Source organism: Lingula anatina, chromosome 7 (assembly GCF_051362555.1).
Source record: "Lingula anatina isolate TDL-2025a chromosome 7, LinAna3.0, whole genome shotgun sequence".
Taxonomy (NCBI): Eukaryota; Metazoa; Brachiopoda; class Lingulata; order Lingulida; family Lingulidae; genus Lingula; species Lingula anatina.
In genome coordinates, this window is record NC_141773.1 from 14,230,342 (window position 1) to 14,257,441 (window position 27,100).

General features: G+C 38.6%; 4 protein-coding genes across 12 annotated transcripts in view; 1 reads left to right on the forward strand and 3 right to left on the reverse strand.

The window, feature by feature from the left end:
- The window catches only part of LOC106170278 (FMRFamide receptor), a 28,095-nt gene extending 20,600 nt beyond the window's left edge, over window positions 1-7,495 (reverse strand). Inside the window, exons 1-2 of one of the 8 annotated variants that reach the window (XM_013550076.2) lie at window positions 7,473-7,495; window positions 635-712 (exon numbers count right to left, since the gene is read on the reverse strand). Coding sequence is in view for 1 of the 8 variants with exons in the window: in XM_087018511.1 (XP_086874637.1) it covers window positions 635-712; window positions 6,205-6,273 (147 nt within the window). In the remaining 7 variants the exon portion in view is untranslated. The other 7 variants (XM_013550077.2, XM_013550075.2, XM_013550079.2 and 4 more) reach the window with 7 other exon arrangements.
- Window positions 7,496-9,131: 1,636 nt separating this feature from the next.
- Window positions 9,132-11,963, reverse strand: LOC106170276 (uncharacterized). Of its 2 annotated transcripts, none has more exons than XM_013550070.3 (2): window positions 11,652-11,963; window positions 9,132-10,862 (listed from the first exon to the last, which is right to left on the reverse strand). In XM_013550070.3, exon 2 carries the CDS (start codon window positions 10,797-10,799, stop codon window positions 9,354-9,356), a length of 1,446 nt encoding a protein of 481 aa, XP_013405524.2. In that variant the 5' UTR covers window positions 10,800-10,862; window positions 11,652-11,963; the 3' UTR covers window positions 9,132-9,353. The 2 variants fall into 2 exon arrangements, with proteins under 2 accessions (XP_013405524.2, XP_013405525.2); XM_013550071.3 differs by having other exon boundaries at window positions 11,523-11,667.
- Window positions 11,964-15,344: 3,381 nt separating this feature from the next.
- On the forward strand, window positions 15,345-19,979 carry LOC147760784 (uncharacterized). The gene is made up of 2 exons (XM_087018508.1): window positions 15,345-15,941; window positions 17,464-19,979. The coding sequence occupies exons 1-2, from the start codon at window positions 15,892-15,894 to the stop codon at window positions 18,731-18,733; spliced, it is 1,320 nt and encodes a 439-aa protein (XP_086874634.1). The 5' UTR covers window positions 15,345-15,891; the 3' UTR covers window positions 18,734-19,979.
- Window positions 19,980-21,077: 1,098 nt separating this feature from the next.
- LOC106162517 (uncharacterized) lies at window positions 21,078-25,721 on the reverse strand. The gene is made up of 6 exons (XM_013539823.3): window positions 25,434-25,721; window positions 23,443-23,607; window positions 22,767-23,078; window positions 22,054-22,228; window positions 21,612-21,730; window positions 21,078-21,360 (listed from the first exon to the last, which is right to left on the reverse strand). The coding sequence occupies exons 1-6, from the start codon at window positions 25,519-25,521 to the stop codon at window positions 21,218-21,220; spliced, it is 1,002 nt and encodes a 333-aa protein (XP_013395277.2). The 5' UTR covers window positions 25,522-25,721; the 3' UTR covers window positions 21,078-21,217.
- Between the last annotated feature and the right edge of the window lie 1,379 nt (window positions 25,722-27,100).

Sequence of the window (27,100 nt, forward strand, 5' to 3'; positions counted from 1 at the left end):
CCCCTGTTAGCGACAGCGCGGCTACAGAATTACACACACCGAGGTACGCATATCGTCTGTTTATCTCCTGCCATCATCAGGTTCGGGGGTTCTAACGGCCCGTACGACGGATAAACGCCGTGTTTTGGGATAGCGAATTATCTCGGTGCCCTGCTTCTCCCTTAATACTTTTCTATTATTATTATTATTTTTCTTGTCAATGACAGGCCGTGGCGTTATTGCATGTACTTGGACATGTTTAGCAGTACACAATTGCTGTGAAACGAGTGTGCGAAAATAAAATATCATTTTGAAAATAAGATAAGAACAGAAAGAAGAAAAAATAAATAACGATTACAATTTTTAAAATGGCATGTAATGATTCGGCAAATAATATATGAAATCAAATTGTAATCGTTGATATTTCCTCATAATCAGATGATAAGATGTGGCACGTTGTAAGAGATACGAGTAAGTTACATAGCGCGTCTTTAAGTCTTCGACATGTGAAATATGACATTCTCAAGATGCTCTTCTTCAAGCAAAATGTACACCTACCAAATAACTTAATTTTGATGTATATCTTGTCAATTCAATCTATTTTATAATAAAAGATAAAAGGAGAGAGAGAGAAAGAGTGACTTTATTGACTCACCGTATTCGAAGCTGTATTGACAGCTACCAATCCTCTTTGATAGGTTCTTGGAGTAATCTTCACCTTGAGAAAAGTAGACTGGAACCAAAACAGAAGAAATATACATGCAATCCGAGAAGAACTAATTGGCAATAACATTTAAGAACACGCACATTTAGAGTAGAAATACACACATCACCACACACGCACGTACTCGCACACTTACGGGTATATACTGAGTTCTCATATACTTTACTTTGCCACGCAACCTTTTCCTAGTCTTCCCAATGTCGAACAGCTGGCTTCCTACAATATCAGTACACGCTGGCTTCTAGTGCTACTACATCCGGGAATTGTACAAATATCGCTCCGTAGACCACAGCTTCATTAAAACCACTATTGCTCAATGGAGAAAGATGCCTTTGCTGGCATTCAAACGTATCACAGCAACGTACACATTCGTATTGGTTTAAAAATCTAGCCAATAAATATTCACGGTATTTTGATATGCGGTACGTGAAAACACCTGCATGAATCCATGTCAGTTTCTTTCATAATCTACCACCCTGAGTTTTAGTGATTTCTGGAAACTAATCGTCAATTTTTTGCACGTGCCGTGATAATCCAATTTAACTGTCATGCTTGAGCCTCGGGGTACAAATTACCAGCAGTACAAAGCTTAACGGACCCATTAGCTTGCGTAAGATTGTTATCACCTATGACTTACGAACCTAAACTGCACTTAACCGTGTTCCAAGAAGATGATACTCTCCAATCAACCTTTAAACTATAGTCTACTTAATACTCAGTGGCACTAATGTGGTTCCACCCACTGGTGAGAAAGCGTTTGTTTTCCTTACTTATTAATGCTTTAATCATTAAAAGCTGCTAAAGATAAAAAAGATGTGTCCGTTCAGTTTTTTATGGGGCTGTACTTACAACAAGCAATAGCCCTAAAACACGCTCCCATGTTCTTGTGTAAATAAGGCAATATTTGTTGTGTCAACATTTTGTTTTTTATCAGTAAATTCTTAGAACGAAGGAATTAAGCGATCCAATAAGGCATGCGTTTCTTTCAGACTCTTTTTGAAAGACTCACAGTGGCGATATTCGCTCTTTTTTTTTTTTGTACAATCTAAATATTGCCCTGGCTTGCTTCTTTCAAGCCGGAACTGACAGATAAACCTTTTTCGCGTAAAAATATATATATATAAAATTGCGTAGTTAGCTACATGTACGCCCGTTACTGTGGTGATAAGGCTCTAACTGAATCACCCACTTCTCGGCTTCATTCCTGTTATAATTTACAAAAAGAGTTAACAAATAAATATTCCAAAGAGGGCGCGGTAATTTCATTGTAAATTGTTTTCGAGGGCATCCACCTCGATGTTAGCACATATACAAGTTACAGTCAATATAACTTGAAACGTTTTACGTCCTCTTCGTTAAAAACTAGTGCGAGAATAAAAGCGGTATAAGCGCTGTACAAAAAGTGTGCTGAAGTGTTGTTTGTCATAACTGCTTTCATCCCATTCTGTCGCTTTTCACAGATGTTGTATTTCCGATATGACATGAAGAACATATCGTTTCCTGTTATTATCAAAGGCGAGCATCATTAATGGTTCTACAGATGTGACAATTGAGTTGTTCCAAACATCCTCTTTCGTCATCTATTACCACACTCTTTATTCTGCACGTGGGAGTAAACATCACACTTAAACTGCTTCAAGAAAAATAATAATAATAAAGAGATCTGTTTTTAAGAAGCTAAATACTACTAAAATTAACTGCAGTTCCCACATTTTAAGTCTGAAAATGGGTCAATTTTACTTCTTTAACTTAAATAATATACAAAATAAGATTGAATAGAATAAAGCAAAAAATCAAGATAAATAAAATGATAATAATACCAATAATTATAAATGTGGTTTTTCACAAAGGTAGTGAACAAGGGTCCCTCTCACATTATTTCGATTTGCGGCTAATTAACTTTCCCCCATTTTTATGTTCAAAATTGGTCTATTCAACGTACCAGTAATATTATTTAAAAGCTGCTAACAATGCTTAACGTTGTTGGCAGATGGAGCACTGACATTGTTATCGAAAAGGTGGAACGAAGCCATAAATCAGGGGCGGATTATATTAAATTACGAGTATTTACTTGCTGTCTTGTCTGGGTCACATTGATAACGAGGACAACGCATTGTCTATATTAAAACGATTTATCAAAAATTACTGTCATAAGACAGAGAGCATCTAACTTTACTTTGGAAGTACACCAGTTTTCTTTGTCATCCAATGCTAAATTGTTCGTGAGAAATGTATGTGTGTGTGTGTGTGTGGGGGGGGGGGGGGGGGAGTGAATCAACAAACTAAGAGAAACTGAGCGGTGGATTGTGGTTGCTGTGCTGCATGACCGACAGAATGTTGCAGTTGACTCAAAAGTATCAACCTGTGTTAGATTTTCAATTTTTTTTCTTCGTGTAAAGACAGCAATGAAATAACACAGGCATTGGCATAGATACTTTTCCCCGACACTTACCGTTTTATAACCAGGTCATCATCATATTACAGGTGCGTAAAAAGCAAAATTTAAGTGAGGGAGCTAGCTATTGTGGATTCCCCTAATCTTTCCTGTTTCCTGTGCTAATATATATATATGATTAAGCTGTTTGAAAAAATGAGCTCCCATGCAACCTCCCCCGTCGCTTATGTTCTACGGGGACATGGAACAAGTACTGTACTAATGAACATTCTGTACTAAGACTAATAAATATGGTAATCTAGATTTAATCTTATTATCCATTCTCTTCAATACTATCTATAGGAGGTGCAGCCAATATAGGAAAACAATTATATAAAATATGATTAATCATTATTATTTTTGATTATTTATTATTACTCACTGATGAGAAGTCGGAATAGTCCTCCACAGTTTCAGATACATTTTCAAACACCCCCACACACTTCGTTTTCTTTGTAAAATAAGTCTAGTTCTTATTACAGCTGCTCACCTAAATATTGCTGCAAGATTCGACGGCTATTTGTAGCCAATTTTCACAAGTGATAATTAGAAAACCAATGAAAAAACACTGCGTTGGTTAATCCTTATCCGAACAAAAAACGGAAAAGAGGTCATTTTCCAATGGAAGTGGAAATCATTTTAGTTCGGAATCCTTCTATTTGTTATATATTTTATTTTTATAGCCTTTTCGCACCATTACCAGACATTGGACACATTTGAATGTAACAAACTGGCTGAAATACTCCTACCTTATTTTCAAAAAACTGATTCATACTAGAAAATGGGCTTAAGGGTCAACACAGCGTCCACATTTTATTTTGACTAATTGAACACGCCTCAATATATATCTTAATAAACGATACTTAGAGATCGTATCTCACAATGCTATAAAGCATTAAGGGAGATGTATTACGGTAAAATATTGGCGCTACCGTTGGCGGCCCGGTTCACCAGACTGGTAATAACAAATGTTCCAAGGGCGAGCACCCACGCGCCGAGGTTAGATATGGCCTCATGAAGCCCTCTGACCTCGGACAACCACTTTTTACGCTCGCCGCTCTCTCTCTCTCTCTCTCTCTCTCTCTCTCTCCGAGGTTTTCTATTCCTTTTTTGCCTCTGCAGGACATTTTCCGGGGGGGGGGGGGGGGGGGGGGGGGGGCTGTACAGGTGTGCTCCAATTACTCCATTTAAACCATTACATTTATTAAATAATTTATCGTGTTTTTAAAACAATTTTAAAACAATGTACTTGTACTTCTCGTCGTAATCCACACCGTACTGTACACTGACTGGTATTTAACAAGATCTTGAAGATTTTATGATATATCTTGTAAATCGAATGACAAGTTGCACCTATTTCCTCTTCTTATCACAAGCAAGCAAACAACGACCTGGTGAATTGTACAAATAAAAAAAAGATCGTTCAAAACCAAAATTAAAATCGATTAAACCCAAATAAACTAATACATGCAATGCTATTGATATATCTGAATGATTTGTTTCTCTCGTTCAGTAACCATAAAACGCTCAAGCCAACCTACGGTGAAAAAAATACACGCCATACAAATAAGACAATCCGAATTATTTGCTGTTCACTTAAGGTGAATATTTTACAAGCCCAGCCCGTCATTTTGTGACCCTCCCCCAATATATGTGTCTCGTTCTTCACGCCTACGCAATAAACTAATCTCCCGTGAAAATCAATTCGAACCTGTGTTTGTGGTAACGGACGTGTATCTCAGGCGTAAACTGATATTCAGTTAATGTCACAGTCATTCAATAAATTTACCATGAGATACAGCAGTTTGAACAAGAAATTTACTATTGTTCATGAAATACATGTCGTCTCGTTATACGGGGTATTTTACGGGCGACAGCATGGCATGAAATAATTGCATGTTTAAATAGGTGGCTTCTTTTAAACCTGTCTGCTGAGATTGGATAAACTAAAACATATCTTCTTTGCTAGACAGATGTCATAGATACTGTAGTTCAACGGCGTTATGTACCAGAGGGTCCCCCCGATGAAAGATCCTGTTCCCATTCATTTGTATATATAAGCCCCGGCCTGCATTTTGACCCACTAGCGTCAAGTTTACCCTAACCTGTATGAATCTAAGGGGAAGCGGTACCTCTGTTATGCGGACTGTCACTTTCTTTACGACAGGGACCTAAAAAGCCTCCCTCCCTTTACTGCTATCCAGTTCCTAGTAGAAGTCAGTTGTGCTCTAAGTGAACATGTATTTATGTCTACTGTCTTTTACCATACATGCTCCTAAATGAGCATGTCCTAAATCTAGAATGATTCGACATACAAAACTGAATGACATGACGAACACCACGCATATTTGACTACACCTAGATCACATTCCTACACATAGTATATACGGAACTCCGTATCAGTTGCATTTTTTCGTAAAGTACGATTATATAATTGGGCTGTTTGGCCCATAATTTGGGCCATGCTAATATCGGGTTTGCACGCAGAGGTATAGCCTACATGTACAGAATACATACCCCTTAAGGCTTCTACTAGACGTGCTCTCAATGCCCCAATCCTGTAACTGGCCGGGACGAAAACAACGAATGAATCGCATTTATTCGTATTTTAATTTAGTAAAATTGGCAGAGTAGGATATTTCCGGAGCACGAGAAACATCTACTGTAGCTGTGGTTTGTCACATACCCATTGTGAAGAGAGACATTGGCTGATAAAGGCAGTATTAATTTTAATTTTAGTTTTGGAGTCTTGTGACCATGGGCTTGTTTGGCAGCTCTCCCTTCTTCCCTTAGCCTGCCTCCCCCCCCCAAACGTCCATTCGTTTTCTAATCCCAAACTCTCTCTCCAGTCGTCTCTCTCTCTCTCTCTCTCTCTCTCTCTCTCTCTCTCTCTCTCTCAAGGACTCTTCCTCTCATCTGCTCTCTCTCCTCCTTTATACTCAGAATCTCTCTCTCTCTCTCTCTCTCTCTCTCTCTCTCTCTCTCTCTCTCTCTCAGGAACATCGCTGTACACTGTACATAATGGCTGTTCACATCATTCTTTCTTTCAAAACTATAATCCGCCTACCTGTAAACGACCCACTTTTTCATGACATCGTGGAGTAACATACCGCTTATAGCCTTGTTGACTTAACATGGAACATCTAACATGGAACACCTTAACCTTAACCTTAACCTCGCAGCGTTCCTTAAAATGATTTTAAAATGACATAGACCTACTAGTACACATTCACTGCACAAGCGTAGACATCTACCAGTACATAATGTACAAGTACTCACCTGAGGCTTTATCTACCAATGGGACTGTCAAAGCGACACATTCAAGTTACAAACTGGGGACTGACCGGTCTAATAATAGAAGGCCGTTTCCTGACGAGTCCCAATCCCTCTTCCTTTGTTTGAAAGCACAAGTTTTATACGTCACACACACCATTCAAGTCCAGGTCGAACGAGAGGTTAAAAACTTTATGAATGCTTCCCAGTTTTATATCTATGAGGTACGTTGTACTAGTACACGGTGGGGAGACCACAATCATATGAATTATTAGTGGCGTGTGATATTAGAGCACTTAAATTAGTCATTAAAGCACACGGGCATGCAGAGACAAGCGCTGTATATGGTGTTAAATTAATAATGTTTCAAGGCTAATTAATGCAAAGGGACCAGGGGCCATTATTCAGATTATTAAATGTTGATGCAGGCTGAGAGGTGTTAATCTCTTAAATTAAGTTAATACGAAATGAATAATGCATTGGTAGGTCCAAGTGGAGGTATGGCTGAGAGAGAGAGAGAGAGAGAGAGAGAGTGGCATCCGCATCAGATACGCTAACAAGCAATGACCTGCCTTATTATTTCAATATCAAGGTCGGTCTTAAGCGTCGTTAAATACGGTAATTATATGTACACAAAACGACATCTGTGCTTCTCACCTCACCATATTAATTCCCTGTAGCTGAATAAACGAATACTACGCATCCAGTCATAAAAGTCGTCTTAAATCTAGCACAAATAGTGCCGTGATGTCCTCAACGGTCAAGCTAGTCGTCCCCCAAAGTTTATTTGAATGTCACACTGCACTGTCTATTATGGTAGAAGGTCCCACGTCTACCACAGTGACAAAGCTAAACACACCACGGTCGGAAATCACACTTCACTACACACTGAATCATATCAGTTCATCGCAGTAACTGTGTACGTTTCTCTGTCCTTATGTCAGCTTAGGCTTTAGTAAACTAGACAGGTCGCCCTATTCAGGGTATTACTGTTACCCTTAAGAGGGTGATAAATTAATGAGAAAACATATCAAGTGGCGTTTATATTGCAATGTTTCTTACCTTATCGGATTGCGGGGTCTGTTTTCTACCGCGTGCAAAGGGTGATTACTTAAGAGGCCTCTTTTAAGTGCCGGAGGACACATGCGTGACATGAGTGGTAGTTGTTATTATTATGAAATCGACATACGGTGTATGCATAAATGAAAAACGGCTGGGGTTTACATTGAGCAGTGACGACTGAGTGCAGAGTAAAGAGCAGAGAGAGAGAGAGAGAGAGAGAGAGAGAGAGAGAGAGAGAGAGAAAGTGGCGATCGAAGGTGTGTGCCTTGGGCGTTACTTCGTTTATTACCGAAAGGCAACGCCCCTAAAAAGGGTCGCCAGTATGTGCATGTGTGTGTGTTTTTTATTAACCGTCTGATTTCTGTGTTGTGTCCAAACAGTTACTTTTTATAACACGGTTTGAAAATATAAAAATTCAAATAACACGTGTTTCGGGCTCCACTCTATGCGGTCATTATTTTGCCCCCACCCCAACACCTACCGGTAAAGTACACTGAGGATAATATGATGCAATCTCGGGATATTTAGTAATTCTTTCATATAAATAATAATGGGTTGAGAGTGGAGTGGGACACTTATCCTGCTTCCTCTTACAGTTGTTAGTTGTGTCAGTACTTCAAAACTCGTTTTTCTTGACGACTAAAAACAGATGTGAACGTCCGTGGTATGTTTTGACATTTACACGAACTTGTTTTTAACATCTTAAAGGCATTCGCCGTACATGTACTTACAGTACCCTCTACCAGGACCACAGATTGATTTTTCTCTGGATATTCACAGATAATGACCCTGGTTAAATTGACCGTTCTTCTCTGCACTGTCGCGTCAGAGAAAAATTCCACATATATGTAATATATACTATGCGGCCCGGGTAGAGGATATGCTTACAGCACTATAATTTGATCATGGGCATCAGGACTTGAGAAGGAAAAATAACTTGTATCAAATGATTAATTATTTCCTTTAATTTCCGAATTCATTAAAACTACATATTTATAATCATTGTACATGTAGTCTCTCGTATCTTTGCTACTTTGATTATAATGCGAGAAAAGTTGTATTCAAGTCTAAAAAATGGAATACTCAGATCTAATGATGGAAGTTAAAAGCTACATTTTTAAAGCCACTTTGCATGTATACTGGAGAAACATTGAATAAACGAATATGAATGTTAATTTAAAAAAATATTGATCTGAACAGATTATACAGCACAAGACAGTGCTTTCCCACAGTGACAGGGTAAGCCTTTAACGGCTCAGCTAAGCTAGCGAAAAACAAACTAGTCCTATTTATTATTGAGATTGCTATAATCGGCTTAAATTGGGTAAAACATGAGCGACATACCCAACACCGATTGAGCGTTTTAATAAGATGCAGTGACACATCTCCTCGTGAAGACCTCGTTTTCAGCTATCTACATACTCCTAAGTGATTATACAACTAAGCATTTTAAAAATTTTTCTGTTCAATTCTACATGTATGTGTACAACGGTGATTGTCGAAAAAATAATGTCTTTTCTTTTTCTGATACCTGGTTTTATCAATTCGACACATTTGCGTTTATGCGTATTTTTAAATTTTGCGTTTACAGAATTTTTCCCATTTGTGAAGTACTTTTCAAATTCACATATTTCTGTGCATGGGTCACGAACAAGCGGAAAAGCATATTATGCAAGTTTATTCTGTAACATGTTCGATTACAAATTTACGCAATTGGCTATCACTGTAGGTCGTAAAAATATTTTACCGTGGTTAAGTAGGCCCCAAACAAGATAAGCACAGACAACGTTTGGACTTCGTTCGAATGGCCAGTCAATCTTGCATAGATGTTGAGTCGATTAGAAAAACCTTGCTATCCAGTGTCTGGATTCAAAGCTCAGTTCAGAAACGCGTTTCTGCAGTGACAGCATTTTCCTGATTTCTCTCACGTCCGTTTTCATTTCTTGTAGCAGCTGGGTCTGGGATAACTTGCGACTGACTAATACTCCCACGGCTGCTTCCAAAATTCGATTCGAACCTCCCGCGGCCGGCATTACGTCTGAGCATTCGAAGGAATTCGTTTCGGAATCTCCTTCCGCTAACACAGTAGAGTAAGAAGTTAATCGTGTGGTTCGAATAGTTGAGCATCAAAACGATCGTCGAAGTTAATCGCTGTGTTGCTTTCTGGCGTGAACTGTTAATGTGTTGGTATGGTTCTATGATAAGGTTGATAAAACTCGGCGTCGCCAAGATCAAAAAAATAATGGTCACAACAAATAACATCACTGTGATGGATCTAGATGCGAAAGCATGCTGGTTACTGTTAACGCCCCTCTTTTGTCTCACTATGTTGGAACCATGACGAGATAGTCTTTCTGTCTCACGATTTTGTTCATGGGCTGTCGAGTTATGTGTCGCTGAGTTGTGGTCATCTGCTTTGTTGTCCATTTGGGTTGGTCTTGAATGGCGCCTAAAATGTCCCCTTCTAGGCGACTCAACAATCCTTGCAGGTTGCGATCCTGAAGTTGTATCATCTGTCACTTCCAGTGGGTGATTGTTGTTATTGAAGGAATTTACACTAAGGGGCGAAGTGGATGGGGGATCATTATTGTTTTGGTAATAGGCCGAATTGCGAGTAGAGCGAAGTTGGAATCGCGTCGATCTCCGCAGTGAACGAACAATCAATATATTTAGAACAATCATGACAGCGAACGGGCCGGCGGCGTACACACAAAAAGTTATCCACGGGTAGATAAACTTCCAAAAATTATGATGGTCGGAATCGCAATAATGGTTGCAATGGCGTTCACCCGTTAATGCGTTAACGTTTATGTCAACGGTAAACAGCACGTGTGCGTTCTTAGCAAAAACGCATCCGACGATCACCGCTAACGCAATTCGAGCTCTTTTGGTTGAGCACAGTCTGTAGGATTGTAAAATATGGCATGTTGAAATGTACCGCCCTACTGTTAATCCAACGAGCAGCCAAGTTGACATATCCAGGAAGAAGTACAAAGTAAACCGATGTAGTTTACACACAGCAGCATGCGCTTCTCGTATATCGAAATTACCATACACTCTGATCATGTGACGAGATAGTCCCAGCCAAAGTGCAAAGGTGTCGGTCACGGCTAACGCTCGTAAAAAGAAACCTATCCACGTCCTCCGCATGAAGGGGCGTCGTAAAACCAGATAAGACATGATGTTGCCAAGTGTGCCGATTATCAGCAAAATCGGTGGCACAGTCTTGTTAAGCCACGTACTTATCTGATACTGCAGCTCCTCTGTGGCATCAAAAGTCGCATTGTTTTGCCAAAGATAGCATTCAGCGATATCACTTGAGTTCATTGCGAGAACCTGTCTTCATTAACTTTTTCACACTTTTTTCCAGGATCCTTAATGTTCTTTGAACTGGAAAAAAGAAAATATGATGTAATTTATGTGACCGAAAAAGAACGTGTCAGTACTGCCAAATAGAAGAGAACTCAGGGGCGGATCCAGGATTATTTGAAGAGGGGGGGGGGGGGGGGGGGGGGCGCAGATGCACAGCAGACCCTTCTCTGCCCCCCCCCCCCCCCCCTCCACACACACACACACACTTGGGGTGAGGTTCAGGACCCGCTGAAGGGCCCCGGAAATTTTGGTATTTTAGAGAGCAAACGGTGGCATTTGGTACGGTTTAAAACTATAATTTGGTAGTAAAAATTCTAATTTTAAGAGGAGACCAGAAATCGAGGGGGGGGGGGGGGGTCAGGACCCCCCTGACCCCCCTCTAAATCCACCACTGGAACTAACATTTAATTATCTCGATTTCCATCACAGATTTAAAGACGCGCTGGCCCAAATAAAACATTGATAGACTTATGACAATAAAGATAACAAAATGCAATGTACACATATAGGCAGATTTATAAAGACAGTCTACAGCCACCTACCACTGAAATATAGCGTTTATGCAAATCCAGTTGGGCAGACTATCCCTAAAAGGATGGAGAAGACACGTGCTTAATTAATATACTTATTGGTTCACATTCCACCTTTACTGAACATATCCGAAAAACAAAAACTCACGTATAGTACTGGATGTGCGAAACTGTGTTAATATCCAAGACAACTGAACAGGTAGCCAGCCTACATGTAACGTCAAACCTCGTGTACTTCTTTCCGTGGGCTTCTACACACAAACACTATTTAACTCACCTGTTGCACAAGATCGCTGGCGTTGCTCCGACTCCTCGCGTAGACTTATGTACTTCTCCTCCTACCAAGTTACGCCGTCTAATACATCTTGCTGATAAGGCTTTTTATCACCCTTAAAAAAACGAGTAAAAAATCGAGCATCCGGCTCTTAGCAGTCCCCTCTGTATAAGCATTGGTTATAAATCATATGAGGGGACCATGTAGCTTGTTTGCATTGCTGATTCACGCGATCACGGTACCAGGTAAGGTGTCATTATTCTTGAGCTTTCAAAACCTTATCTAATCAGTTTTTGTATTAGTTTACTAAGCATAAAGTCTTCTATGAAAGAAACAAAAGAATGTCCTAACTTCTTCCTGGTTGGGCTTTGTACCTCGGGTCGAAGAGGACTCGCAACTTGCAAAACATGTACCCGTATTTTTCTGCGTGGATTATAATTAGTGTTTTAACATTTGTAAGACAAGACATGTAGCGCATTTAGACAAAAAAGCACGTCGAGGATGACAGGAGTTGTCACGTGGCCTAAGGGATATCTTGTACCTTGTTGGGACCAGGTTTTGGTTGCTAAAACATGATATCGAGTTGAAAGAGCTTAGAGTTGACGTTCCGCGTTACATTGTCTCCATGATAAAAAAATTCCATGTTAACTTTTCACTACTTTTGAAGCCCTTATCTTATAAAATGTTTGGGTTGATGTTGATAATGTTATATAAGCGGGCATTTTTTGTGGGTATAATAATGATAAAGTTTTATTGCATCCAGGGAAATCTAATTAATTCTACTTATTCTATGACGCTTCTACACATTCAAGGTCTCTATCTTATGCATGCTGTATCGAGTTACGATCTGTTTGTGATTAAATATTATTAATTACGTTTTGTATTGTTACTTACATGTATGTTTATGCTGAAAATGACCATTTTAATATTAAAGAAAGAATATTTTCAACCTAAAATGGTGTGAACCGAGGGCGAAAAACTCCGGCGTTTGCAATTTACTTCCAACTATCAATAATGTTATCTAATCCCAACAGAAGATTTTGTTATTAGAAAAATTATTTCCATGTTTTAAGTACGGCAACACTACAGATTTCACGACTTTCATTTTTGACCACCTGATAACTATCTTTAATTCCCAATACATTATACGAATATATTTCCAGGTACAAATGCTTGTAACGTGCTGCCACCGAGCGAGCGGGACTGTAACTATAATATATATGCACTTAGGGAAGGGCATTCAACACCTGATTCTGACAGCCAGGAGTATCCTATGTTGGCAAACTTTCAAAACTGCAAATGACAAGAGAAATTAGTCAAACTATATATCTTTACGGAAAGGAAATGAATTGCTAAGTGTTTTTTTTAACTTGTAGTGATATATAATAATTTTTATGTTCGTGATATTAAGTTTTCGTATTTCCTTGTAGCGGTACGAAGCGCGTTTTGAATAACGATTAAGCATTACCATATGTGCTCTTATTTTTATCCTCATTACTCTCTCTCTCTCTCTCTCTCTCTCTACTTAACATTTGAGATTCATAATCCGACTCTTTAAATTTGAACTAGATGAAGGATCGAGAGGGAATTACAGCACGTGCGTTGCCCCCCCCCCCCCCCCCCCCCCACACACACACACACACACACTTAGGCTTGAAGTGCCCCTTTCTGCAGTAAGAACCGATTCCTGACAAGACACCCATTCCGGTCCCCATTTAAATTTAACACGGTTGCCTGTCGTTCAAGACGGTGGTGATGTAGATATGAAGAGCTCAACTTTTCAAAGCCATTAAATTGTTGAATTTACCTCTGATATCGTGACAAAGCTTGTTGTATATCCAAAAATAGGCAAAACGAGAAATATACCGTCACAAAACTACTAATTCACATCATCAGCATTTTAAAGAAATTAAATATTATACAGTGTATATATTTGAAGGCACCGCATTCCGGCAGTCATTGTTGCAACCTGGTTTTCAAAACATTCCACAATCATTTTGATTTATCGTTAATTCCTGGATATTTGTACACGACAAGTACAGCAGATGTGAAGATTTGTATCTCAGGCATGTTTATAAAAGAAAACTAAAGGACAATGTGCGTGTAAAAGTACCGTGGCGACGGTTAAGGACACTGCGCTTGCACTTCGTCGCATTTGCCATTGGAACATGTTACGAACCTTTACTTTAGTTGTTCTGCTTTTATTGCTTACTGCCGTGATGTCAGGTAAAAAGTATGGTAATTTCGCTTAGAAACTAATCAAGTTGGAACTTAAAAATGCTAACGTAAACTTTAAGAACGAGAAAAACTGTTTTACGAACGATTTGTGTTGCCAGTCTTACATGTAGTAGGTAAAATGAAACGGTATCTATTTTACCTTTTACAGTATCTCACGCCTGTGATGACGGCTGGTGCAGTAAGTATATAACGCCACTTAAATTAAAAATTTTAAAATTTAAATTTTTAAATTGAAGTTGGGGGAACATTCTAGATTTTCAAAGCAACAAACTGTAATCTTTTAGCTGTTTTCTCAATTTTCCAGCAAATGATACTAGATTGAGAGATGATAAAATAATAATAAACAAACTAAAAACAAAAGAAAGAGAGAGAGAGGAGAGAAAGACGATGAGATGGATCAAATTGTTCCGTTCAGATGCAATTTTGCAATCTGTAAAAGACGTAGGCCTACATGTAACTGTGGGTGTAGCCTGACATTCTGTTTCATTTCACGTGGACATAAAGTTGATAAACCTCTTCGATAATAATGGTGCCTACTACACATTGACTGAACCTGAGTCTTTTGCAACCTACTTTTAAGACCGGATTTCTTTGTTTTTGTGTTATTATATAGCTTCGTTTATACTACACACAAACTTCATCCTGACATCAACTGTCCATTAACATATTTTCCTGTGCTGTATTTCCAGGTGCATGCAATTCTCAAGGTGGTCATTGTAGAAGTTCACGATGTCCGGTATGGCAAATAACAGTCGCACAGCTTGGATCTTGTTGGTGCTGTAAAAATCGATCAATTAGAGTTGGAGGTTGATGTGAAATTAAATGAAATTAAAGCAGGTGAGATAGAGAGAGAGAGAGAGAGAGAGAGTAATGTTTTAATGATCTCTTTGACGCCAATCTACAGTCACTTTACAGTCACGTACAACACCGCGACTTTGTGCTCAAATTTATTTTTCATCAGCCCTCTAGTTATGATATAGCGATGAGCATTTCTAACTAGGATTTATTTATATTAATTTGTTTTCTGTTTCAGGCTTCAACTGAACTCTTCACACTTGACGTCTAAACAGCGTGACGATGTTGCCATTCATGTGTTTTGGTCTATATTCCAGCATTTGGAAATGTGTGAAGGTTTAGTGAAAATAAACGAAACGCCTGCCATCAAATTTGGTGTTATTGCGTTTGCCAGTATTCTACATTTATGTCGGGAGGATTTTTTTTATCTTTGTCCTTGATATCGTGTTGAACTCTCATTTCTCATTTTTAAATTAAATAAACATGTTGTTATGACCAAATAAGGTTACACTTACAAAAACTTTGAAAATAATTTCCTTACTACTTAAGTTAATTTTTCTTTGTCTCTCCTTAAGAGTTGCTTTGCATTGCTAACACTTTCTTCAAGAGCGAGTCTTTTTCATATTCATTTCCCTTTTTCTTTCTTGTTTTACCTTTTGTATGAAATAGATTTATTTTGACCCATGGTTTAACTAAGCAGTCGCTAGCAGAACATGAGCATGAAGTAGATCCGAAGTCAAAATTGCACCCCACTCCGTATACTCCAAATGTGGGGTGAATGCATCAAAAACATTTTTACTTAGCTTCCTATGGCATTATATTGACTAAATCGATATCGTTATCATGCAGCGCCTCTGATTTTGTGGTTTATTTTTTTAGCAAACTAAATCCACGTTGCAGCCGGGACTTTTGACACATACACCAGTACGGGCAATGTTTTGGACTAGCATTGCCGCAAAACTTCCCTATTATCTAATTAAATGCTACAGTAAGCTTGCGGGCACGGCATTAAGCGAACATGGCATTAAGAGTAGTAATGCGAAGGTTGCGACGCATTATGCAGTCATTGTTCAGTGTAAGTATCCATCTATACTGGGTATTTCTGTTAACTAAACCCTAAATCGTTTGTTATATTGATTTTTGGGGCGGATATCTGTTCTCCCCTCTGTTGCCAAGGCCACAAATACATCCGGTTGAGCAGCAACGGTCCATGATAAGTCTCCTGATACAGTTTCACGACCACAACGTTTTTCACCAAAGGTAAGTACATATAGTTCATTCATTTGACTTTCATACGCATATCCAAGTAGGGTCATAGACTGAGAAAATGGTCGGAGGCAAGGTACTCCTCTTCATGAATGCTGACTGATATTAATTCTAAAAGATATTTCTGAAGTTCTGTGAGGAAGATATAGGATAAAATGTCAAAAAGGTTCCCCCCAAAAGTTTTTCCCAAATTGTCTTGGGTTCCATCCCCACCCTAGATCCCCACCCCTAAAACCTACAGGGGGACATTGCACGTATGTACTCTCCGTCTCTCTCGCAAAGGAGACAGAAGAACAGTTTTTTCGTTACAAAGCATTTTGGCAGCATAATCAAAACAGCATAATCAAAACAATTTTAAGCTTACAGTACGCAGCCAAAGCTGTTTCTCAGAAAAAATAGATTTAAATGGAATATGAATCAAAGTTTTTATCTCTTATACAGTGTAGGACTAAATATTATGTTCTTTGTACTGCTTGATATGTTTTATGTATTGTAGTTTAATTGTGTAGCCAATATAGACGTTGCGTCAAAAATTATCCTTTATTAAAAATGCTGTTGCGTCAATCCAGCGTCTATATAAACATATTTTTTTAAACAGCACTGTTTTTATGCATCAACCAATACGCACTCACAGAAATCCAATAAATAACTTCATCTGGCATGTGAATTCAAGTTGCTGCGAAATTGCACACATAATAGAAATATTGTATATTTCCGAGAGTAAACGGACTTCGACCTTTTGTGATACGTTGAGTAACAATAGATTCCGCGTGGTCAAAAGCATGAGGATAGATTTTTCTGCATATCGACAAAAATAGCATCGTGGGGGATGAGGAATTATATTACACGCGAGGCTTTAAATGAATGTAATGGATACGTGACAAAGGATCTTTAAAGGCTCTCTGTCGAAGAATAAAGAAAGTGCATTTAAAGACGGACATGATTTTAAAACTTGTCTACTTGAGAGAGAGAGAGAGAGAGAGAGAGACAGAGGGGGGGGGGGGGGCAAAATGAGAAAAAAAGAGAAGCTGTGATGTCTTATTTACTCCACGTAGTGCCAAATGACGTTTTTATAATCAGCTATATTTTATCAATGTCATTGAATTCTTATTAGTGTATGATTGGTACATTCATGCTGTTGACAAACGTACATTTTCGATGTAAGAAACCATTACTTGCATCCATAAACATTTTTGTTCGTGTCGGTCACGTAATAATAGATAATGGAAATGCGTTTACTTTAACCATCGATTTTCTCCTGGTAAACTTTACTTCCACTATAGCCCTTTGATGTAAATGAAAGTGGATTTTGAATACACACAACTACAGGGCATTTAGATTATGTGATAAAAGACACTTGGTAACTAGCATTATTGATGTAAATGTTGTCGTAAAGTGATGGCTACTGGTCTTGCATTGGGAAAATTGTCGAAGATAAAAAAATCCATTCACGGATAAAGAGATTATCGTGAATGAATGTAGCAGAATTTTTACATTTAATCTATTCATTTTGCAGCAACATGTCACGTAAGGAGAAACAGCAATCTACGCAAGACGAAGGAGCGATGATAAAATGCGAACAACTGGAAGAAATAATCCCAAAAGTACCGATATTGCGTCTTCCTGCCAAAACACACATTTCCAATGTCATTTTATCCTCCAATCCATGGGAAAGGCGAGAATTGGAGAAAAAATTACAGCATATGTGCACTGAACGCTTTCGGAAAATCCACGCGCTCCAATGGCATCAAAGGAAGTTCTTTTTGACGAAGTACTTTGAAGAGACTAATAATATTGGACGTCTACAGAAAGCTTTATGCGACAATATTCAACCTGCCAGCTCTCCAATAAAGTCTCAACTCCGATTTTCCGCCACAAAACGCGACTTAACATTTGTTTCTGACCCTGGCGTTAATATATTTTGTGGTCAAGTTGGTCACGCTGAACAACCGCTCCAAAGGAACCAAAATGTCAGTGCTGTTGCTTCTGGAACACAACAAACGCTCCCCATTGGTAATGGCGTAGGGAAGAAACCCCAACATTTCACGGAGTCGCTAAATTCGCACACGGGAAGTACATGCGGGAGTGTTTGTGAGGCACCAAGAGCTATGGTCATGGCTAAAGACGAGCTCGGAGATGCCAGGGAAAGCAATGGTAATGACGGCATGCTCTGTCTCATGGAACGAAGTCAGGAACCTTTTTCTAAGGACACTATCAGTGACTTGACACCCACAGACCAAATTATACATGCCAAACCGCATGCAAACAACTTACAAGTTGACGCCAACGCGTATGACATGTCCCTTCCTCCATTGATTGCTCAACCACATCGCTCTCTCACCACAGTTGACATTGCCACCAATACTGAAACTCAACCAGCGGCTCCGAACCGACAGCTAACTCTGCCTGCACTACGCCTTACTCCTCCACAGCACCAAGGAGAGAGACCGGTTACTCAGGAAAACAAAACTCTTGGGAACTTAGACGGCCATAAGCCTAACTCCAACCGTGGGGGACAATTATACACGCGCACCAATGTGTTAAAAGATTTGGTGAGGACGTTGCCGTTTTCTATGCAAGCCAAGGCAGAGGAATTGTCTAGCAGGCGGTTAAAGGAGAAGAAGATGAAACTTTTAGATAGGGCAAAGATGCTCTCTAGAAGGAGCCTGTTCGAAGATCCAAGATGGCGGCGTTTACATGACACATTGCAGGAACTGAACGGGAGTAAGGACGATGACGTGATGAGTACAGCGTCTGAGAATGACACATCACTGAGCTGTGATTGAATTGGCTGCACAGTGACAAATTATATCCTCTGATGTCATTGTGGTCTCGTTTATCATCATGTGCCTGTTGGCAGTTTGAGTATGTCACCCAGAACTTCTTGAAATTCAGGGAGGTTTAAAGGTTTAAACTAAACTTGTGCTCGAAATGGAGCATATTTTAGATGGTTTGACCTGACGATGTTAGGGTTCGAACTTTAGGTCTTCACCTCAATGTCGCAAAGAGAAACCCCGTAACACACGATAAACTTGGAAATTATAATCCGTGCCTCCTTTCTCTCTACTTGCCTCCTTAAAAGCTTCTTTTCCCGTCCGTCTTTTAAATACACAGGATGATGGAATAGCCATGCAACTTGAATTTACAGGACTTGTAAGAGCGTTGATTAAAAAATCAAACAGCTTAATAAGATTGATAATAATCATGATAACTGATTATAAGTATTAGGAACACTGTCAGAATATCTGGCATAATGTAGCATAACATGACATAACATGGCTTTGAAACACTAAGACGATAATAATCATGATAACTGATTATAAGTATTAGGAACACTGTCAGAATATCTGGCATAATGTAGCATAACATGACATAACATGGCTTTGAAACACTAAGACGATTAGGTGGAATTTATTGGAAAAGCCGAGTTTATTTCTGCGGCTCTAACAACATGCAAATCATGAACATAAAATAATTTTGAAAACGTGTAAACCGTATCTATGTATTGCATTATGCTCTGAATTTAGACCCGTGTATATTGGAGCCAAGTGTACAAAAACCATACGCACGACCTATTAATTTTCAATTATAATCAAGAACAATTAAATACGAGAATTCCAACTGAAGTACCTAATATTATATTATATGTGCGTTTCTCGTGTCACTACAAATAGACATGCATCAATAATTTTCATCGATTACGTGACAATCTCACAGAAACCAGCGCATGATGTTTGCTTTATTACGGACATATGCTCTAATCCATTTTGAATAATCTGAATAATTGTTCAGCTTACTCTATATAGATCGATGGCGTGTATGTTTCAAACACCTAGTTTTTGTTAGTTTGTTGAGTACAATTCATTAATAAAGGCAAGACTCAAAAGCACCATTTTCATGTTGCATTCGTTATGGGTTGTCAAACCGACGACTGAGAACGGTTCAGTAGTGTCGTGATTGACATTCGTTTTGTCATCATTGTCATTCCAAACATTATTCCCCACGGAGGACATGTCAAAGTCATGTCTGGGCATCTTGCGTAATATTATACAGCTCAGATGTTGCTGATAATGGTGGATTGCTTGGATAAACGACGAAGCAAACATTCTGTCAATGCGGTGTCGTAGTTGTGAAATTCACAGCTAAAACATTTCAAATTTTAGTCAAGTCATAGTCATGACTGTATTTCATCTAAGGTTTAACTCCGATATACAGGGTCTACCAACACTTTCCTGAACGAAAAGCAACCATTCCTTTCGTCTTATTCAGCAAGATTAAGATTTAGCGTTTTTGGTATATCGGAATTTTTAGAGTCTATGTCAAACGGTTACATGTGTAATCATTGTCCACTACTTAATGGAACTCACAAAGAAAACCATTCTCATGAAGACCGTCGAAATAAGACGGTAGATTGATAAAGTAACGTGTATTACATACGGTTATGACGCGGCATGCAACGGATAGCCATTGCCCTACAACGTATGCAAACTGTAATTTGCAGTGCTGCGGCACTCGTCACTAAATGAAATAAAAATGTAAGAAACGTCTACTGTTCTGACAGAAAGGGAAGGACTTACACTTTTCAAATATAAAAAATCGTTTTTAGAAACTTCTGGGAGGGAAACTGACTTCCGTTTCCAGCAGCGTACGGCCCTGCTAAGTACTGATGCCGTACTTTTAACTATCTTAAATACCAGTTTTATGATGGTCTATAGGTACTAGTAGTTGATGCTTGCCCTGTTTAAGCTTGACATTTATAACGGTAAACACAATTAAGCACAATTACCAATCGGTTGTTATCAAAACCTCCGGCGTTTTATTGTTTTTTATTCATAATATATTTCTTCATTTATTTTTTGCGTGGTCAAAACCCGCCCATCAAATAAAACGTCTTTCGATAACTCTATCAAAGAGTTTAAACATCTTCTGTCCTTAAGAGAAAACGGTTCTAATTTGAAATTCGCAAAATTGTGGAATCATACCTATGATGCAATTTCTTGGTTATAGTGTCTTTCCAGAACTAACTTTAACCCATTTAGTATTCACAGAAAAGAAATTACCAGTAACTCTTCTTCTCGGTAAACTACGCTATGCTATAAAAGCCTCAGAAAAAGACTCGAACACAGGTCATAAGCTTTCTGTAGAATAATTTTAATTATGAAAGCCCGTGATAAGCATCCTGTCCTTAGGCGCATTGTCTTTCTTTAGAGGGTCAGGGGTGTGGAGATTTGCGAGTAGCGATCTCATGGTTGGTTCAACAAGCGCTCCTTTCAGCAGTTGGCCTGTTTGTCATAATTCACGAATGCGTCGTTGAAATTAGGCAAGTGTCTCTTAAAGCACCGGAAGGCGGCAGCGTCGCACTCGCAGACTTGCGAACGGCACGAGCCTGCCCACCAGTAGTATTCAGGGGGCTCTGAATGAAAAGAAAAACAGGATGTACAGTTTTATAGATGGAAGGACGGCGAAACAGACAGACAGACAGACAGAGATAAATAGATACATGTAGTGCGACTGAAAGCTGTGAATACGTCATGAATACACGACCATTCATCGGGCCATTTACGACCAATTTATAACGATTTATAACAATTGTACTGAAAATTTGAACATTGGACTAAATTAATATAGATGACTTGAAGTTAATAAGATTCTATCAACACTTACTGCAGTAGGGATCGTGGCATTTGTCGTATCGATATGGCACCAGATAGGGCGACTGTGCCCAGGCACAAATACCATTAAGGTCTATGTTTGCGAAACATTCGTCGTGTTTCTGACAGCATCTATTGTGGAAATATGAAAATATTCAAAGAAGTATAACGGGACACGGATTATTGTGCTTCCAAGGCTAATGCTTCTGATATCTTGTACATTTTTCACCTTTGATTTGAGCAATTTAACACTGGACGTCAAGTCTACGTATTAATCTTTATTGTTAAAAGTTTGACCATCGATTTTGTTTGCATATAGATGTTTTCTAACATATAATAACACGAAAAGCAATGATCACTCCCCCCCCCCACACACACACTCATACGTGCGCACACACGTACGCACACGCACATACAAACCTGCCCAAAACCGCGTTACCAATAAACATACTCACTCGTCTATTCCGTCCACCGGATCCCCGGATCCTCCTACTCCGCAGTGACAACCATAACCACCTGGAAATCTGAGAGGGTTTTTCTCTTTGAGACACTGGGAAAGTAGGCGGTGCTTGAACACAGTGGCCGGGACCTCCTCCTCGGAGGTAATGGTGGGCGGGACTCCTGGGATAACTGAAATAGGACCATTTATATATCCCTCAAACATTGAAATCTGTGGGATAGGATAACGAATAATCCTCACATATTAAAAACCTGAGCAGTAAGATAAGGATCTAAATAGGATTGTTAATATTCCTCACAAAGTGATATCTGTCGGATAGGATAACGAATATTCCTCACATATTAAAACCTGAGCAGTAGGATAAGGATCGAAATAGGATTGTTAATATTCCTCACACATTGATATCTGTCGGATAGGATAAGGAAATAGGACTCTATATATTTCTTACACATAAATGTCTGAAGAATAAGATTCGAATGTAGGGCTGGCTATTCATATTCCTCACTCATTGATTTCTGTGGCATGGGATAAGGAAATAGCGTTATTGCCTTTACATGGGCCTCTAGATCAATAATAAAACTCATTCGCACTTTTATAGCAAAACATTTAGTAGATCATTGTGCACATCTTATCAATTGATTTAGAGAAGAACTTCAATATCGATCACCCCACTATACATTTGGTAATATTTCACCGACAACGACTTACAGACGTCAATTGCGAAGTATAGCCTCTGACGGTCCGGGATAGCTTCCAAAGAACACCACTTGTTCATTCGATATTGGGGTGTGGTGGCGTCGTACATTCCTTTGAGGTTTGTCCAGCAGCTTCCGTCGGGCGCGACGCTGAACGCTGTAAACCCAGCAGCATGTGCACCTCTTACGCATGCGTCAAGGTGTAGCGACATATTGGAGTAAAATGGAATGGAGACGTTGTAGGCGTAAAATGGAGCGTAACGAGAGAAAAACTGCCGCTGAGGATCGTTCCAGCATCCCAGTCTTCGGTGGTGTAGTATGATAGCTGGAATGATGATGTTAGACGTAATTAGATTTAGTAAGATCAAATTAGACTTGATCAATAGTAGGCCTGCGTATGGATATGAAATGTTATGGGAAATTTAGAATGCATACAAAGAGAGAGGAGGCGCAATGAAAACTGATTTGTGACGCATTTTATTTTACAAATTATGGAGTTTACATGATACTTACTAAACCTAATTGGTTATTTTTTTCAAAATACGATTCATCCATATACCCAAATATCACCCCACTGCTTTTAATGTTCAAAAACGATCAAAGAAATGGCCACAATCATATCCATTTAAGGCAATACGCGCCAGGACCGTATTAAGAAGTTAAAAAAAAAAAAAAAAGCAGGATGGCACCTAGACAGTCCGTGTCTCTCCTCCAGTCGCAGACGCCAAGCATAGGGTTATAGCGTGTGTCGTCATGGCACGCTTGTTCATAGCCCCTTCCATACTGACAGTGGACAAACTGGTCACACTTTGTAGGGTGGGTATTTAGCTGCAAACCTGGAGAGCATATTCTGTCTGAAATAATAATAATAATAATAATAATAATAATAATAATAATAATAATAATAATAATAATAATACATGTGTATCATGGTTATATGATATATCATTGCTGCTATGAACACACGGACAAAGAAGTGAAAAGAAAGGTTTCAATAAAAAAAAAAAAAAAAAATTGCAGTTCGCTCAAAGAGTTCTGGCCACCAGTGTGGAAGTCTATGCACAATGTACGATCCGCAATCAAACAGCCGTGCTCAGACTACTTTTTGACTCATAAAACAAAAAGTGTTCAACTTAATTATGTCTTATTCCTTTAACAAGTTACAGTATTGTGGTATCTTTCATTTGTATGGTTTAAAGAGAATATACACAGGAATTGTCAAAGATTAAAAGGAAGTCCTACATTATCCAAATATCAACCTTTAGATTACTGATTTTGTTTTAATTGAGCAATTGCCACTCTTCGTTGTGGACAAGAAAAATTGTATTGATGATAAGCAAAATGAATAAACACAGAGCCAAACAACCAACCAAATAAATACATAAATAAAGGAAAATACAGCCAACAAACACATAAAGGTACTCTGTATAGGGTTTACCGACAAAAATTAAATTTCTTCGAGAAACAGCAATTTAATCCTTTTCAGGCATTATTGCTCGACCCAGCCCTGCACTTGGATTCGAAACTTTATTCCATTTTTAATTTAATAATTTAATCCAAAATGAATGGTCATTAATTGAGAGCGCCATGTCTTCATGTGCATTTCAGAAGAAACTATCGACGTCAGATACTTTTCGTGAGGGGATTTATAGCTTTTTTAAAAAGTCTGAATTCAGTTATATTAGCAGCTTTGCAGGATATGTACATTTAAAACAACCTGACTTTGGAAAATTTTCAAACGCGTGCAGTATACCTCTAACGACTGTCTGTTAACATTAACGGTCTGAGCACGTGATTCATGTACACGTTACACTCATTACACCGCTCTGCACATTTATCATGTGGACGTGCAGCCGTGCATGCGGTTTTATTGTGCGTGTAGAGCACGAGTATCAAGACCCGGTGAAACGCGTGTGAAAGGGCGCTCCTGTGACAAACACAGTGAAAACAGTACAACAAAGTCAAATTATGAATTTAAATAAGATATTTAGACTTGAATTCGAATTACTACTTATGCCAACTTCTAGTGCGTTTCGGTGTTCCCTACCTACACTTAATATGACAATTATTTCACAAAATATAAAATACAAACACACAGGGTATCCAATTAATGACACACACTTGCTAAAACGGAACTTAATGCGATGTCTTAATCACATTTTAATGGCTATCAAAACCAATTAACACGCTTTCATGTGTAGACCGGCGTATTCGCCGGTCATATTAAACAAGATCTCCAAAGAAAAATAAAAATAAAAGAGCAATTTAGGAAAAAAGGCTAAACATATATGAATTATAGAAAGGGAAATGACTAAGCGCCCAATTTTATAACAAGAAGGTTATATTTTACACGAAAAGTTGATATGATTTCGTCCATATGTTGTAAAATCGGCATCACTATGGATTAGGCATCTCTTATTTCTTTTTTTTTGCATATTACAAATCATGCCTTTGCGGTGTTTTTGGAAGTTTAACTCCTATCAGCAGAATTTTCGTTTCTTCCATGTCGCTACATCAGCATGTTATTTTTTCTTTAAAACAGTTTGGCAAATCGCTCCGATAAATCCCACGACTTTTAAATGTAATTTAACAGCGTAATCCACCTCTTGTTTTTAAAAAAGTTCTTTACTGATATATCATAATATATATAACTTTTCTGAATATTTTAAAAATCACTTACTCAGTTGAAGCTGTGATAATGTAAGGATACCTGGGACCAGAAGACAAATGAGTATCGAAGCCACAAACGGTAACTTATCAGAAAACATATCCGATGACGGCCTCAGGTAAAAATCGACGACCCAAACAGCGTAGATTTCTCAGTTGCAAAATGTTCCTTTAATATGTATTACTTCATGTGTATAATATAAACCTCGACGACAGGCAGCCGTAAGCACATATGTTCTGTCATATATTGCACTTCTTTAAAAGACAAACTGCATTTCCACCTTATAAAATTCAAACATAATTAATCTTGGTGTAATTTCTTATTTAAATCACCCACATGAAAAAAATGTCCATATTCATGACTTAATTAACACGTGTACAGCCTCGATCCCAGAGCTGCCATCTTGACTACACTTTATATACTTTCTTAAGCCATTGGTCTAGCATAATTAGATTTTAAAAATCTTATTTGATAAGATGTAATAACTTTTCCCGTGCAACTAACAACCTCACTGAAAAGGTATTATTACAAATAGACAATTACGCCTGCTTTCTTTCTCTAAACAACTGCTACCCCTCTAAGGAGAGTACACGAACCAAAATCCATTTAGTTGTAAAGTTTTACACCTCAATTTAATTATTGTAATTTGTGGTGTAGCAAAAGGAAGACATGTTAATAACACACCACGATTCTGCCGTGATATGAATATCAATATTGTGAAAGCACATCGGATTTGAACCGGGAGAGGTTTAATGTTCACTGTGGCCAGAGAGGTAAATCAAGAGGCGAATAGATGTTTACGCTTTTAAAGGTATACTAACCGCGTTTGAAAATGACACGAAGTCACGTTTAATATGTCTAAATAATCTGCCAACAAGCTTATTTGTCCTATCCAAACCTTACAAACGATAAAAACCCAAAACCTGGTTGAACATGTAAAATTAATTGTTTTAATTATAAGTATTATACAACGTCGAAGTACAGGGGCGGGTAGAGCAATAGTTCGTGAGTAGAAGTCAACCGAAAAATTCGATTTGGAGGGAAAATTCCGGATAGGATACCTTTAACTTCACTCCACAAAGTAGAGAGTCCCATGGCGCGCCTTATAAGAGATACGCCAGGTGCACACACGATTAAGGTGGCATAAATGGCAACAATATAGGCCCCTTCTGTTGATACCCGCGAATAGCGAGGGGATGGGACTGAAACCATCATTTCAATTCGCACCCCTATTTACAAGAAAATATGAAACATAGAAATAAACCGCAAAAACTAGGCTTATGTCATATTGTTATGTTGAAAGATGCTGCGAAATCTTCCCACACGAACCCCGCATCCAAACCTCAGATTAATGACAGGCACATTTTTCGGAACGCTCACTTTTATCCTTGGATTTTTATTTTTATTTTTTTATTTTTTTATTTTTTTTGCAAACTAAAGATTTCACTTCCAGCACTCCACACCAAGTTTAAACATCGCAAACGTTCCTGTACAAAGTAAGGAGAAAAGCCGTTTTGATTCCTTAATCGTCTGCCATAAAAACAGGGATGGTGCTATGTACGATGTAGAACTAACCATGTGCTGTGGTTCAACGCATGCATTGTCCTGAAAAACCACTTCGCGAGGTGAGTGGTTACGGGTCACACACATGACAGGCCAAATTGCACATTGCCCATTGA

Bases quoted from the DNA above. Each gene is read 5' to 3' on its own strand.
- LOC106170276 (XM_013550070.3), bottom strand. From the start codon at position 10,799: ATGAACTCAAGTGATATCGCTGAATGCTATCTTTGGCAAAACAATGCG.
- LOC147760784 (XM_087018508.1), top strand. From the start codon at position 15,892: ATGATAAGTCTCCTGATACAGTTTCACGACCACAACGTTTTTCACCAA. The intron at 15,942-17,463 runs GTAAGTACATAT...TTCATTTTGCAG, and splicing joins CACAACGTTTTTCACCAAAG to CAACATGTCACGTAAGGAGA.
- LOC106162517 (XM_013539823.3), bottom strand. From the start codon at position 25,521: ATGTTTTCTGATAAGTTACCGTTTGTGGCTTCGATACTCATTTGTCTT. The intron at 22,229-22,766 runs GTAAGTCGTTGT...GTCCTATTTCAG, and splicing joins ATACTTCGCAATTGACGTCT to TTATCCCAGGAGTCCCGCCC. The intron at 21,361-21,611 runs GTAAGTGTTGAT...CTTTTCATTCAG, and splicing joins ATGCCACGATCCCTACTGCA to AGCCCCCTGAATACTACTGG.